Below are 13822 nucleotides of genomic sequence, written 5' to 3' on the forward strand. Positions count from 1 at the left end.
ATTCTTTATAAAATAAAAAGGAAAACAAAAAGATGCACCTTTACATTTTAAGGAGTATTCAAGAAATACATTGACTGCCTTTTTATACACAAAGCAATATAAACGAATGAAAAATTAGCTAGTGTTTTTGTATCATATTTTACCTGTATTTGGTGTTCCTCTTTCTTATATGGAAGAAATGACAAGAAAACTCAAGCAATTTTTTTTTTTTTGATTCTGGTTGATTTGAAGGGCTTTGGAAATTGCTAGCTTAGAATTAAAAAGTACTCCTAATTGCATAATTGCTCAAAATCTATTAAATCTTGGATATTTTATCAGTCACCAACCCTTCATCTTGTTGTTGACATAATCATATTATGCATGATGATATAAAAATCAGGAATCTGAAAAAAGTGATGCTACTGTATCTTGGCTTATGTTTAAATATATCTTCTTTAGCCCAATTTCATTTAGATCCCACTGAGTTCTTATGATCATATTCTATGGATGGGTGACTAAGAAGTTCTAGGACCAGGTCACTGCTAAATTTTATTTAGATTTTATGGTACTGAGCTTTCAATAGGTCATCCTTCCAAAATGACTGATTTGTATATTATATAAAAAAGACTCAGTAAATATTTAGCTTTTAACTAGAAAGAGAGTAAAGTCAAAGAGTAGAAACAATAGAGGTAAAGCAGAGGAAACCCAGGAAAGAGTATGGACCCAGCCCAAGTGCAGGTAGGGGTACATATGTGTGAGGGAACATCATGGCATAATAAGGTTCAGAGAAAAGATCACTTTTATTGCCCAGAATTCATCAGAGCCATCATGCTTTCACATTTGACTCAGATATTTCTGATTTAATAAGAAACTACTGAACATGTATTTTATAACATCAATTTTCTGTTGGTTGTATTATATTCCCCATCTCTCTCAATTTCTTTAGTTGTTTTAAGAGATGTTTCCAAGACATAAGGCAAAATAAAAATGTTCTGAAGCTAAGGAAAGACTGCTTCTGAAGTATATCTGAATAAATTGCTGCAGAATAAGAAATGCCACGTCCTAAGGGATTTAATGAGAACTAGCAAGTTTTCCCATGGTCCTAAGAGTTGCGCAGTATGGTAAACAACCCTGAAGCCTTGTGCAGGTCCCAGGGCCAGCCCTGTTTCTTTCAGCTTTGATCAGTGTCAACTGGGACTTCCCCTGAACTCACTGGAAAGTCGTTGACAAGCTAGTGACTTGACCTTGAGATTGCAGAAGTTAGTCTGAGGACATAGACCTTTCAGAGGAAACATTTAGGATGTTCATGAAAGATTCATTCTTGTTAATTTAATGGGGTTGCATGTATTTCAGCAAATTGAGGGCATATCAGACATTTACTTACCAAGAGGAGTCCTACCTGCTTTCAAAAAGCTATCAACTTCTGCCTTGTGGGGAGAAATGGAGTGCTATTTTTTAATTAAATAATACACAGTGAATTGGCCTCTCCTGATCTTTATCCTCCTCTAGAGGCATCTAGATCTAAGTGTCTTCCACATGGCTAAGTCAGTTCCATGAGCCTGTTTTCCATCTTCCAAAACTTTGTTAACCTTTATTGTTGGTTGCTCTCTCCTCTCCTGCCTTCTTCATCCTTGTGGATTTTCACCATTTTTATTCACTTTTGTTCTTTTAAGTAATTTCAGTGGAGTAGCGGAAACAGAGATAAACATACATTCAACCTGCCCTTTTTAAACTTGGGGTTTCCCACTGGTGTCTTAGTTTTGTATTCTACCTTTTATCTGGAATACTGGCAGTAGAAAGTTGATTTTTGCTCTCTTAAATTTCTTTCCTCTTGTCTTTTCTTTTCCCCACCTTTGTCCTGCTTCATTAACAACCACAATAAAAAAAAACCAACCTCTAAGTAATGTGTTTTGTCATATGATATACATATCTGTATCTTGTATGGAAGTTTAGCCATTGAAATGCTAAAGCTATTTGTGGTTGGCAGAATTTCCGAAATTACAGTCCTAGTCCTGGGAACCTATGGATATGATCACATAGCATTTCCATGAACACATATGTTATGTGGCACAGTTGGCCTTCAGATAGAATACCCAGGATTATCAAGGTGGGGCCGTTTTAACACAGGAGCTCTGAAGGGAGGAGAGTTTTCTCCTGCTGTAGCAGAATAAGGCAGAAGAGGAAAGCAAAAAGATTTGAAGTGTGAGAAGGAATTTAACTGTCACTGCTTTTAGGATGAAAAGCACCACACGAGAAAAAAAAAATCAGACCGACTTTATAAGTAGAAAGTGGACCTTCGCCGATGGCCGGCAAGGAAACAGGGACCTCTATTCCATGGCTACAAGGAAATGAATTCTGTGAACAATCAGAATGAGTTTGGAAGTGGATTCTTAGGCAGAGATCAGAGCCAAGCCTGTCTGAACTCTTGACCCACAACCTGAAGATCATAAATTTGTGACATTTTAAAAACCACGAAAATTTGTGGAGTTTTGTTCCACAGCCATAGAAAACTAATATGCTATCTCACATAAAGCTCTCTGTTTATGATATTGCCATGAACCTTGGGCCCTAAAATCAGCTACAGGGATGGTGAACATGGTTCTGTGGCTGTGTGTATCTGTGTGTTTTTGTATCCATCACATTAGTAGCTTTTTAAGTTTTCTCATTCTGTAAAAGAAGTCCTTTATCAAGCTGACTTGAATAAGACAAGGAAATTAGGAGAGGCAGTTGGTGACACGAGTCTATTGGTGACACCCAGGCTCATTTAGCATCTTCTTTTGTGCAGCCTCTCCCTGCCCCCTGGGCCCCTGCTTTCTGGGAAACAGCTGTTTGGAGTATGCAAGGACAGAATCTTCCTGTCATTATAGGAGGATGTTCTTCTCAAGACTGGCAGAATGCTTATCCTGGAAAGGATACCCGCTCTGCCAGTCTGTCTCTTTCCTCCCTCCTGGCAAAACCACAGCTTTGCCATTAAGGGGTGTTTCTGCACCATTTCTCCTCTTTACTGCAATACAAATTCACTGCTTTGTTGAGTGAGGTGGGTGGCAAAATTATCATAATGGTATTTTATATATGTGGCTTTGTGGGGAAATGAGATGCTCTGCATAAGTAAACTTTTCATTTAATTAAAAATTGTTTTTTATCACTACATTTTTAAAAAGACTTCATCTCTTGAACAAAAAAGAATACATATATTATCCAGTCTTATTAAATGGAAAATAATGTAGACCTATCACATTTTTATTGATGATTCATGGTCATCATTAAGGCTATCATTTATTTCACAGCCCTGTTTCTGCAGTGATGCCCTTAGGGACCCTTGTTCTTATACTAAATAGCCCCAGACCACTAAATCTTTGATTCTACTTCTGCAGTTTATATTTTTTCTGCTATCTTCCTTATAAACAGGAGGTTAGTTTTAATCCATTATTTCTGTTGACTTATCTGCATCCAGTAGTTTTCCACCCATATGTACATGTAGTTCTATTCCCAAAATTGAACTGTGTTAACTTGTAATAAAGTAATTTAAGATGTTTACAGATGGTGAAGTTGTAGCTAAATATAATAAAGACTCATGAAAACTTACATTTGAATGGTTTTTAATTTCCCAAACATTAATTGAACAGTTATTATGTCCAGAAAATTATATGGCTTATATGAAAATCTAGATGTTTTAAAATTAATAGGGAAAATAAATATTTACATAACTACTATCTAATAAGAGTATGTGTATTAAAATCTTGTTATTCTATATCTATTACAAGGAAATCATTGATTCAATATGGACCTGCTTAGCCATTAGTTTTTCATAAAACTACTATACTTTGTCTTTATAATATTCATTAGCTAGTCAAGGCTTCAACTTACTATTTTTCATGTTCCCAAGTACCTAAGCAGTGTACTACTTAGGTTGAGTGGTTTGTTTTCCTGTTTAGACTATGACTGCTACAACACCCTATTACAAATAGTAAATATTGAATATTTGTGTATAATCTTAAAATATGCATTCAGAATTTCCAGTATTTCAAATAAGATAGTCATGCTAGGTTTATTAAAAAATATCATTTTAAATGATTTTCCAACTAAAATGCTTAGATGTTGACCCCTGATTGATCTTGTTGAAAGATGTGCCGTGTTTGTGTCTTTGTACACGCCTGGCACAAGGCAACGTATGCCTAGGGTTACTCAAATCTCAGTTTGAAATGAAAAATTCCACAGATCCATAAGAGTTTAATAATAAGTGTTAGAGCATAGCAGAAAGTGTACCAGTTACGTTGCAAGGAGGAAGCCAATTCTGACTCCATGTTGGAACTGTTTCTTTGACTTGCTTTTTGTTGCTTTAGTTATTTTAATCATACAGAGTGGTTTGCCTCAGAGTATCCTGCCCCTCTGCCTGACTGTTAAACTAAAGCACCTTTGTTCAGAACCCTGTCCACCTGTGGATGGCAGGAAGGAAAAAGTAACACATCCCCTGCCTGAAGCTTGCCATTCTAGGAAATGTTTGCAAGATTAATGGCCTTTTTATTTTGCTTTCTCACCTCCTCTCATCTCTAATCTATAAAAGAATCTGACATCCAGACCCCCAAAAGATGGTTATTTTGAGGCACTAGCCTGCCATCTCAGTCTGCCAGCTCCCCGATTAAAGTCTCTTCCTTGCCTCAACACCTTGTCTCTTGAATTCATTGGCCTGTCATCCTAGAGTGAACTTGGACTTGGTAAATGTTCAAGTGTGCATCAGGACTGGAGATTGGCCAGTCCAAGATAGGTGGTGGTCTCCACAGGCATTTAATGACCTAAGAGCAGAGGAGGGGCATGGTGGGTACCGACGGGTCGTAGTGTTACTATGATAACATGTATTGGATGCTTACAATGTGCTAAGTTTTGAATCACTACGTCGTAGTGCCAGAAAGAAAACATGAGATCATAAGACATTTTTTTCCCTCTTAGGAGTGGATGACAGCTAAGGGCATTTAGCTAGGTTTAATAGGGAGCATGCGGACTATGAAATATAAATAAAATGGTATGTGTCAGCTTTGAAGATGCCAGGAAACTCATCCTTGCCTTACAGACTCTTTGGAAGGATGCTCCTGAGGGACCAAGGTGATGGTGTATTTATCTCTGCATATCTCATAGTGCTTAGAACAATATTTGTACATAGTGGAAGGGACATGTATGTCCACTGAATTGAGTGGACATGCTTTCTTCTTACAGAGTACAGAATTTCACAAACTCCTTTGAGATTGAAGTTCCCTCACAGCATGTATTATAGATTCTGCCCCTATGTAGCCCATTTAAAGTAAAAATAATTAAAAATGCTCAGGACATCCTTAAACATTTAATCAAAACATGGAACTCTTCTAGAGGAACCTGACTCAGTAACTTTGAGGGGACAGAGGTTGAAGAGGAAGTGAGGAAGTACTTCCAATGCCCTCACCTCCCTCATCTCCCAGAGCCAACCTGCACCAATAGGATTTATTTATTTGTCTGCTCGGCTTACCATGCACATAGAGACAGTCCCCTCTTTTGTAGGGTACGCATTTCAGACCTGGCAGATTAAAAACCAAGAGTTGAAGTGAATAGTGGTAATCTCTGAACTGGAGCATTTCTGTGTTTTCCTGGTTTTTCTCTTTTAGCTTGCACCAAAGAATTGAAGGGAAAAAAATTCTTCCACATACCTGACTGGTATTGGAAGCTGTTAAATAGTGGTTAAAACTGGGTGGATTGGAGGGAACTTTCCTCCCCCATTTTTTAAAGTTTGGCTGTAGGTCCTTCTGCCTGCAGGCTACAGTCACATTAGTGGTTGGAAATTGGATAACGACAGCACAATGACAAATCCAGGTTGCTTGCAATAAGTTGCTAATCCCTTTGCTTTAATATCGGAGCAGCGTATAATGATGTTTGGACATCACTCCAGTTTACTGACGACCCCACTGGGGCCAGCAATAGAACCTTACAACTGTCTAACAAGGCGTCAGGTGACTCCCGTCGTCACAGCAACGGACACTGGAATCTAATCTTCCCTCCATCCCTTCTAGCACCCAATAACGCCTAGATTATATAAGTGGCCCATCATTGCTTGGTAACTTGAATCAATTAACGTTAATTCGCACAATGCTATGATGTATTGTGATCACTTTCATTTCAGGGAAGGGGGAGAAATTGCTATAAGTCACCTAAAATGAGGTTGTCTGTGGTGCTGGGGTATTAATTGGGTGTCCATATTAAATGCAAAAGGAGCCCCATCGTGAAAGGAAAGTGGATGAGTGACTCTCTTGGCTGCTATTGACCTATCAGAAGAAGACAGTGCCCTTTTCCTTTGCTTTTATCTATTACAGTTTTCCCTATTGCGTGTCAAGTTGATGTATTATAAAAAATTCATTTGGTGACCTTTCACCCCCCTAGCAGATTAAACAATTTCACTTCGATGGCATCATTAACAAGACCCTGCATTTAATGATGATTTCTCTAAAAGGCCACGGAGATTCGATTTTAAGCTAACAGATTTATTGCACTATTATAACATATCGTAAAAAACTGTACCACCTACGGTCAGGTTTTAGGTTAGAAACTGCTTAAGAGTTTATGTGAAGCTTAAAGTGGTATTACCTTGGGATATGCTGTAGCGGCAAGTCTCTGACCTCCAGTGGGATGCTGTTTACATTTAATCAGAGATGTTTGCTCACAATAAACTTAAAAATGTGTCAGGGACAGGCCTTTAAGCAAGTGTTCAGGCAGTTGGTTCCCATCCCTCTGTCTCTAGACATCAGTGTACTTATGTCAGGATCTTGGATGGAGTCTTTTGGCTTTTTTAACCCACACAGCCAGCCTGCATCCTGTCCTGCACCAGAAAGCATTTAAGAAAGGCAAGGGAAGAAATAGAATTTGGGAACAATGTAGAATTTTCCAATAACCTGGGAGCCATGGAATGAATAGCATGGATTTTAAAAATCTGATTTATTTATTTTTTTAAAAGACCCTTACCCATTGTGGCTAAGCAAAGTAATAAATGATGATCAGACTAGTGCATATTGAATTCCTAGTGAGTGATGGTCATGATCTTGGCTGGTAGGTGATCAAAGGGGTTTGTAGGACCACACATGCCCTACCCCCCATTCTCCAGGATTCTCCAGGGAGAGGGAAATTGTTCCCTAGAGAAACTAAATAGTTTTTGATCTTCTGTATTTGTTCTTCCACTGTTCCTCTTCTGAGGAATAATTGTCACCTTTGCTTCACATATATCCTCCATGTAAAATGAATATTTTATCTCCCCTAAAGAATAGATTAGGAAATAAAGTAGTTGACTCACAAGCATTTAATTGAAATGGGTAGACTACCTTTTTTTTTTTTTAAATCAAAGTATTGTTAGACCTGAATTAGGATATTTTGAGAGTAATCTATTATCCTATACTAGAGTAATATATGTGATAAATGATGTCGATATATCTCCATTTAAATGTTAAAACTCTATTGCATGCCTCTGATGTGTAATACACAATAGGTTTAATGGGACAATAGGTATATAACCTATAATGTTCATTTAATAAGGCTACCTTGGTCTTCAAACATTCCAAAGCTCTGGGAAAAAGATGCTTTGAGATATCATGAATTATGTAACTATTTTATTTATAATTATTCCATTTTATTGTTAAGTCACATCAGCAATTAATGTGCTCAAAAGAGTTGAAAAACAATATAGCTCTAAACTTTGATCAAACCAAAGTTTAAAAACCTTTGGCAAACTACTTAAGTCTTTTTGGACCTCAGTTTCTTCATGTGTAAATAAAAGTGTCTGTCATTGTGTCATTTTAAAGATACAATGAGTTTATAGGTGGAATGCATAGAATGATACCTGTACGGGGTAAGTGCTCAGCATATATGAATTATAAATAAGTATTTTTCTCCCTGAGGGCTTCATTCAATTGAAATCAATTAACCAATGAATTCTACAGTTACCGATTCTATTTAGTGCAAGCATCTTGTGAAGACTATGCATACAAAAGGGTTGTTATGAGATTAAATGAGATAGTCCTTGCTCCTTGGAAGAAAAGCTATGACCAACCTAGACAGCATATTAAAAAGCAGAGACATTACTTTGCCAACAAAGGCCCATCTAGTCAAAGCTACGGATTTTCCAGTAGTTGTATATGGATGTGAGAGTTAGACCATAAAGAAAGCTGAGCGCCAGAGAATTGATGCTTTTGAATTGTGGTGTTGGAGAAGACTCTTGAGAGTCCCTTGGACTGCAAGGAGACCAAACAAGTCAATCCTTAAGGAAATCAGTCCTGAATATTCATTGGAAGGACTGCTGGTGAAGCTGAAGCTCCAATACTTTGGCCACCTGATGAGAAGAACTGAGTCATTTGAAAAGACCCTGATGCTGGGAAAGATTGGAGGCGGGAGGAGAAGGGGACAACAGAGGATGAGATGGTTGGATGGCATCACCGACTTGATGGACATGAGTTTGAGCAAGCTCTGGGAGCTGGTGATGGACAGAAAAGCCTGGTATGCTGCAGTCCATGGGGTCACAAAGAGTCAGACACAACTGAGCAACTGAACTGAACTGAGTCTTTGTGAAGCAGTTGTGTGGGGAGGTTGTTCCCAGGCATCTCTTCCCAATTCTTTGTGTTGATATCATCTCGGTACCCACAGAATAAGCCAGGATGAATGTATTTACACCATGGAAAATGGAAAAGCACTAAAATCTGATCCTTTTGGGGGAAATCTGGTTTATTAGCATACTTATAAAATATCCCTACCTTCTAAGTGTTTTAGTGTGATATGATGCCTCACTGAGATTTTTTGGAGTTAATAAATTGTGATTAAATCTAAGTTCATAATATATGTTCTCCCACCCCATCCCTCACACACCTATTTCATCATTTCCTACGGCGAAGCGAACATATAAAGTACATATATAATTATTCTTTGGTTGTAAGTTCATGTTTGCTATACAGTGTATTATTTAGTTTCTAGAAACAAAGGCAAACCTTTTCACTAGTAATGGTGTATTATGGAAAACACTACAGTGGTATGATATCTGAAATCTGAGGCATGGATTCTCTTCTCTTTTTTAACATGTGGCAGAAACACAAGCAGTTTCAAAACTGGGAACTTGATATATGTTCGGCCTTATGGTCTTTCAGTCCTCGTCCAGCCTTCAGATGGAGAAGTGGGAAAAGAACTCACAGTACAACCACAGCTCGTGTTTCTGGATAAGCAGGTACTTTGTGCACAGGTAACAATCTTTACTTGGAGCCGGGTACCATATTGTATTCGGAGCATGTTTCAGACTCCGTCCTCATCATAATACACGTGTACAGAGCACCCACCCTGTGACAGTTGGTGTACTCAGAACATCGAACTACTTTCATTATTTTCCTTCCATTGCACAGCCTGCTTTCCTTCTACTTTCTGTAAAAAGTCCAGAATATGATTATGGATAGGAGTAGAATTCTAATACTTTTTCACTCCAAACAAATTCTTACAGTAGGTCTCAGGTGTCTTCTCAGAAATCTATCCTTCCCAAAGTGCTGGATCTATATCTGAAGAAGCCATTTCATATGCTGGTGAAGGCATTTATGCCTTTGCATTATAGTTCTATGTTATTTTAAGTGATTTCTCCTGTATGTGGTTAAGTACAGTATCAATAAGAGGCTTCTGTATGCTTCATTCTAATTTCAGTGTCCAAGTCCTTGGATTTTATCTTTTCTATATTTACTAACGTTATGGGTGGAAGAAGTGAAATATGACAGTTAAATCAACTTTCCACTCTTTAAAAAAAATGCATCCCATGACATGCTTGTAGAGGGACAAAGCCCATGGGACTGAGGTCCGCACTTTTGCTCTGGTCAGGCACTTACCCAGCTCTCCTGCTTTGTTCTCCTAATGTTTCCTTCCTTATGTTTGTTGTTGTTGTTGTTGTTTTTTTTAAAGCACCTTACCAGCCACAAGATCCACTGACACTTTTTAAAAATAAATTTTATTATTTTTTGACCCAACTGTGGGGCATGTGAGATCTTAGTTCCCCAACCAGGCATGGAACCCATGCCCCCTGAAGTGGAACTGCATAACCACTGGACAGCCAGGGAAGTCTCTTTCCTATCTTATTAACCTTCAGCAAACAGTGTCAGGCTCCTTTTCTGTAAACTTAGCTTTCCTTTGTCCTCTTCACTGCCTTGCCCAAATTTTCTTGAAATAATCTCTCTTCTCATGATAAAATTATTTGATATATTCTTGTTAACATGACAAAGGATATTTATTATTTTATTTATTTTATTATTTTTCCTTTGCTTATTCTCATGAATGTGTGGTATATGAAAGATTCTGTCTGAATCCTGTTCTTTTTCGGTTAACTTCACAAAATTCTCTTCTGAGTCCTATTTTTCCTTTCTTTTTTTTCCCCAGAATCGGAGAGTAGAGTCCTTGGGGCCCCCGTCAGAGCCATGGGTCATTTCGGTTTCCCTGGAAGGGACATTAGATTCTGTGCTGAGAGGTAGGTACTTGTGACATTTGGAGACCCACTATAAATGCATCTGCCCAAAAATGTTTGCAACCACTGGGGATTCATAACAAAGTCACTAATACTCAGTATCTTTGGTAATTTGGAGAAAAAAAATTCCACCACTAGTGTACAATGCCAGTATCTTCTAAAAAGTGCAAAAGGTTGACAGGAAATGTTTAAGGAGCCATCTGTCCCGCAAGTATGGTGAGCATTTTTGTCATACCTGTAGCATATATGTGTGTGTGTGTGTGTGGTGTGTGTGTGTGTGAAAGTGTTAGTCACTCAGTCATGTCTGACTCTTTTCAACCATATAGAGTGCAGCTCTCCAGGCTCCTCTGTCCATGGAATTCCCTTCTCCAGGGGGTCTTCCCAACCCAGGGATCAAACTTGGGTCTCCTACATTGCAAGCAGATTCTTTACCATCTGAGCCACCAGGGAAGCCTATGTATGTGTGTGTGTGTTCCACATCTTGGCTAATATAAATAGCACTGAAACAAATATGGGGATACCTATTTAAGACCCTGCTTTTTTTTTATTATTATTATTTTGGATAAATACCCAGAACTGTGCCTGCTGGATCATGTGGTATTTTTAGTTTTAATTTGGTGAGGCACCTTGGTACTCTTTTCCATAAAGGCTACACCATTTTGCATTATCATTAAAAGTGCTTGAGAATTCTGATTTCTCCTAGAACTTGCTAGAAACCAAAACTTGCTGTCTTTTGGCCTTTTTGAAAATAGTTGTCCTATTAGGTGTGAGATGATCTCTCATTGTGGTTTTGATATGTATTTCCCTGATGACTAGTGATGTTGAGCATCTTTGCATATGCCTGTTGGCCATTTACAGGTCTTCTTTGGAGAAATGTCTGTTCAAGGTCTTAGCCTATTTTCTAATTGGGTTATTAGTGTTTAAGCTACTGAGGTTTAAGAATTTCTTATATATTTTGCAAACTAACACCTTATCAGATAAATGACTTGCAAACATTTTCTCCCATGCTATAAGTTGCCTTTTCATTCTGTTAATTGTTAACTATGCAGAAGCTTTTAAATTTGATGTAATCCCACTTCTCTAATTTTGCTTAAAGTGTCCATACTACCCAAAGAGAGCTACAGATTCAATTTAATCTCTATCAAAATCTTAATAATATTTCTTATAGAAATAGAAAAAAGCAATTCTAGATTTTTTATGGAGCTGCAGAAGATCTTAAATAACCAAAATGATCTTGAAAAATAAGAACAAAATGAGAGTCACCACTTCCTAATTTAAAGCATATTACAAAACTATAGTAAACAGTATGATACTGGCTTCAAAACAGGCATATAGACGAATGGAACAGACTAGAGAGCTGAGCAGTAAATCCACTCACTTATGGCCAACTGATATTCAACACAGGAATTAAGGATATACAATGGAGAAAGAACTGTCTCTTCAGCAAATGGTATTGGGGGAAACTGGATATCCACACACAGAAGAATGCAGTTAGACACCATATAGGTTAGGACATTTATATTAGTTTGAGTGTTCTGTAATGCTTTTACAAACTTGTAAACGACTCATTTACCAATTTAAACATTTGCCTATCTGCAACATTGCTGGTTTGCAAGAATGACTCCGATTTTACAGTTACTTCTTGCTCTACCCTGACTTTGAGTCTAAGCTCATCCTCACACCTTTAAAATATGTACCTTGCCATCCTTCATACATTACCTGTACCCAGTACCTTACACTCCATGCCTTACCCCTACCTCATACCTGCTGCTGCTTTTGCTAAGTTGCTTCAGTTGTATCCAACTCTGTGTGACCCCATAAATGGCAGCCCACCAGGCCCCGCCGTCCCTGGGATTCTCCAGGCAAGAACTCTGGAGTGGGTTGCCATTTCCTCCTCCAATGCATGAAAGTGAAAAGTGAAAGTGAAGTCGCTCAGTCGTGTCCGACTCAGCTACCCCATGGACTGCAGTCTACCAGGTTCCTCCGTCCATGGGATTTTCCAGGCAAGAGTACTGGAGTGGGGTGCCATTGCCTTCTCCCACCTCATACCTACTCATCCACTATACCTTACTTAGCCTCTGTACTCTACTGTCCCCAACTCCTGACTCATATTACCCAAGACTCTTCATTACTTTTCTTTCAGTTATCCCAAGGATATCCTCACAGACTTGTTTAGAATCATACTGGATCATGCAAGATGAATAAGGCGTTAAACCACTTGTTATTTTCTTGTGTTAACACCAAGTCAGGCTCAAGTGAGCGGACTCCCCTGGATCAGTACTGTCATGTCACCATTGTCCTTGTTTGGAGATTCAATGTGAACATATGAGGAATGGTCTGGGTGTCTAACATGCATACATTTTATGTGCGTGTGAATGTCATGAAATTGGAAAAAAATTATTTATAGAAATACCCACATCACCAAACAGTTTATTTCAATTATTGAGAGTATCTCTCAACACCATCATGAATTATTTCTCCTTAACTTCAGAGAAAATGGAACCAAAACTATTTGGCATAGACCACCTGACTTAAGTATTTCCTGCAGAAAAATAAATTAACAACAAAATCATATCTATATGTTTAGCCTAAACCTTTTGTTCTGCAATTTAACTTCATGTTCTTTGACCTCAGTCAATCCTCTTCAGTTAAAAAAAAAAGATTAGCTGTTAACCAAACAGTGGGTTTATACGCGTGTGCTCTGTGTGTGTGCTCAGACATGTCCAACTCTTTTGCAACTCTGTGGACTGTAGCCAGTCAGGCTCATCTGTCCATGAAATTTTCCAGGCAGGAACACTGGAGTGGGTTACCATTTCTTCCTCCAGGGGATCTTCCCCACCCAAGGATCAAACCCACATCTCTTACATCTCCTGCATTGGCAGGTGGGTTCTTTACCACTATGCCACCTGGGAAGCCCTGTGGATTTATATACTCAAAGATAATTATTTTAGGTCCTTCAGATCCTTTGTTATTTAACTATAGATCCTCGTTGTAGAAAAATATGTCGTTAATATTTTAAAAATATCAACATTAATGATGTAATAGTTTGTTAGTGTAGATAGCTAGGGGTAAGATGGATAGTTGTGGGAATGGGTGGGGGTGGAATTTGGACTAAAAAGGTATTTTAAAACCCTATTCCTTATAGAATCACATTCAAGTAGCATTCCCTGATAAATCATGTAATCAACTTCAATCTTGCTTCAAGTCCAACACCTCATCTTCTCCCAGGTTCCCTCAGCCAGTCCCAGCTTGATCAGGGAGCCTGTCAATGACATTTGTCTGTTTTACAATTATCATTCCAGAGATATGGTGAGCCCCAGAGTAATGTACTGTACTTGGCAGAAACTGCCTACG

At 38.3% G+C, this 13822-nt stretch overlaps 1 protein-coding gene across 3 annotated transcripts in view; it reads left to right on the forward strand.

Annotated features, from left to right (window-relative positions):
• PKHD1 (PKHD1 ciliary IPT domain containing fibrocystin/polyductin) overlaps positions 1 to 13822 on the forward strand; it is a 445850-nt gene that overhangs the window by 404847 nt on the left and 27181 nt on the right. For all 3 annotated transcript variants that reach the window (XM_044929073.2, XM_044929075.2, XM_044929078.2), the window contains 2 exons: positions 9064 to 9199; positions 10384 to 10471. In XM_044929073.2, coding sequence (XP_044785008.2) covers positions 9064 to 9199; positions 10384 to 10471 — 224 coding nt within the window. The remainder of the gene's footprint in view (positions 1 to 9063; positions 9200 to 10383; positions 10472 to 13822) is intronic.

The sequence above is a fragment of the Bubalus bubalis genome, chromosome 2, assembly GCF_019923935.1.
Source record: "Bubalus bubalis isolate 160015118507 breed Murrah chromosome 2, NDDB_SH_1, whole genome shotgun sequence".
NCBI classification, from domain to species: domain Eukaryota; kingdom Metazoa; phylum Chordata; class Mammalia; order Artiodactyla; family Bovidae; genus Bubalus; species Bubalus bubalis.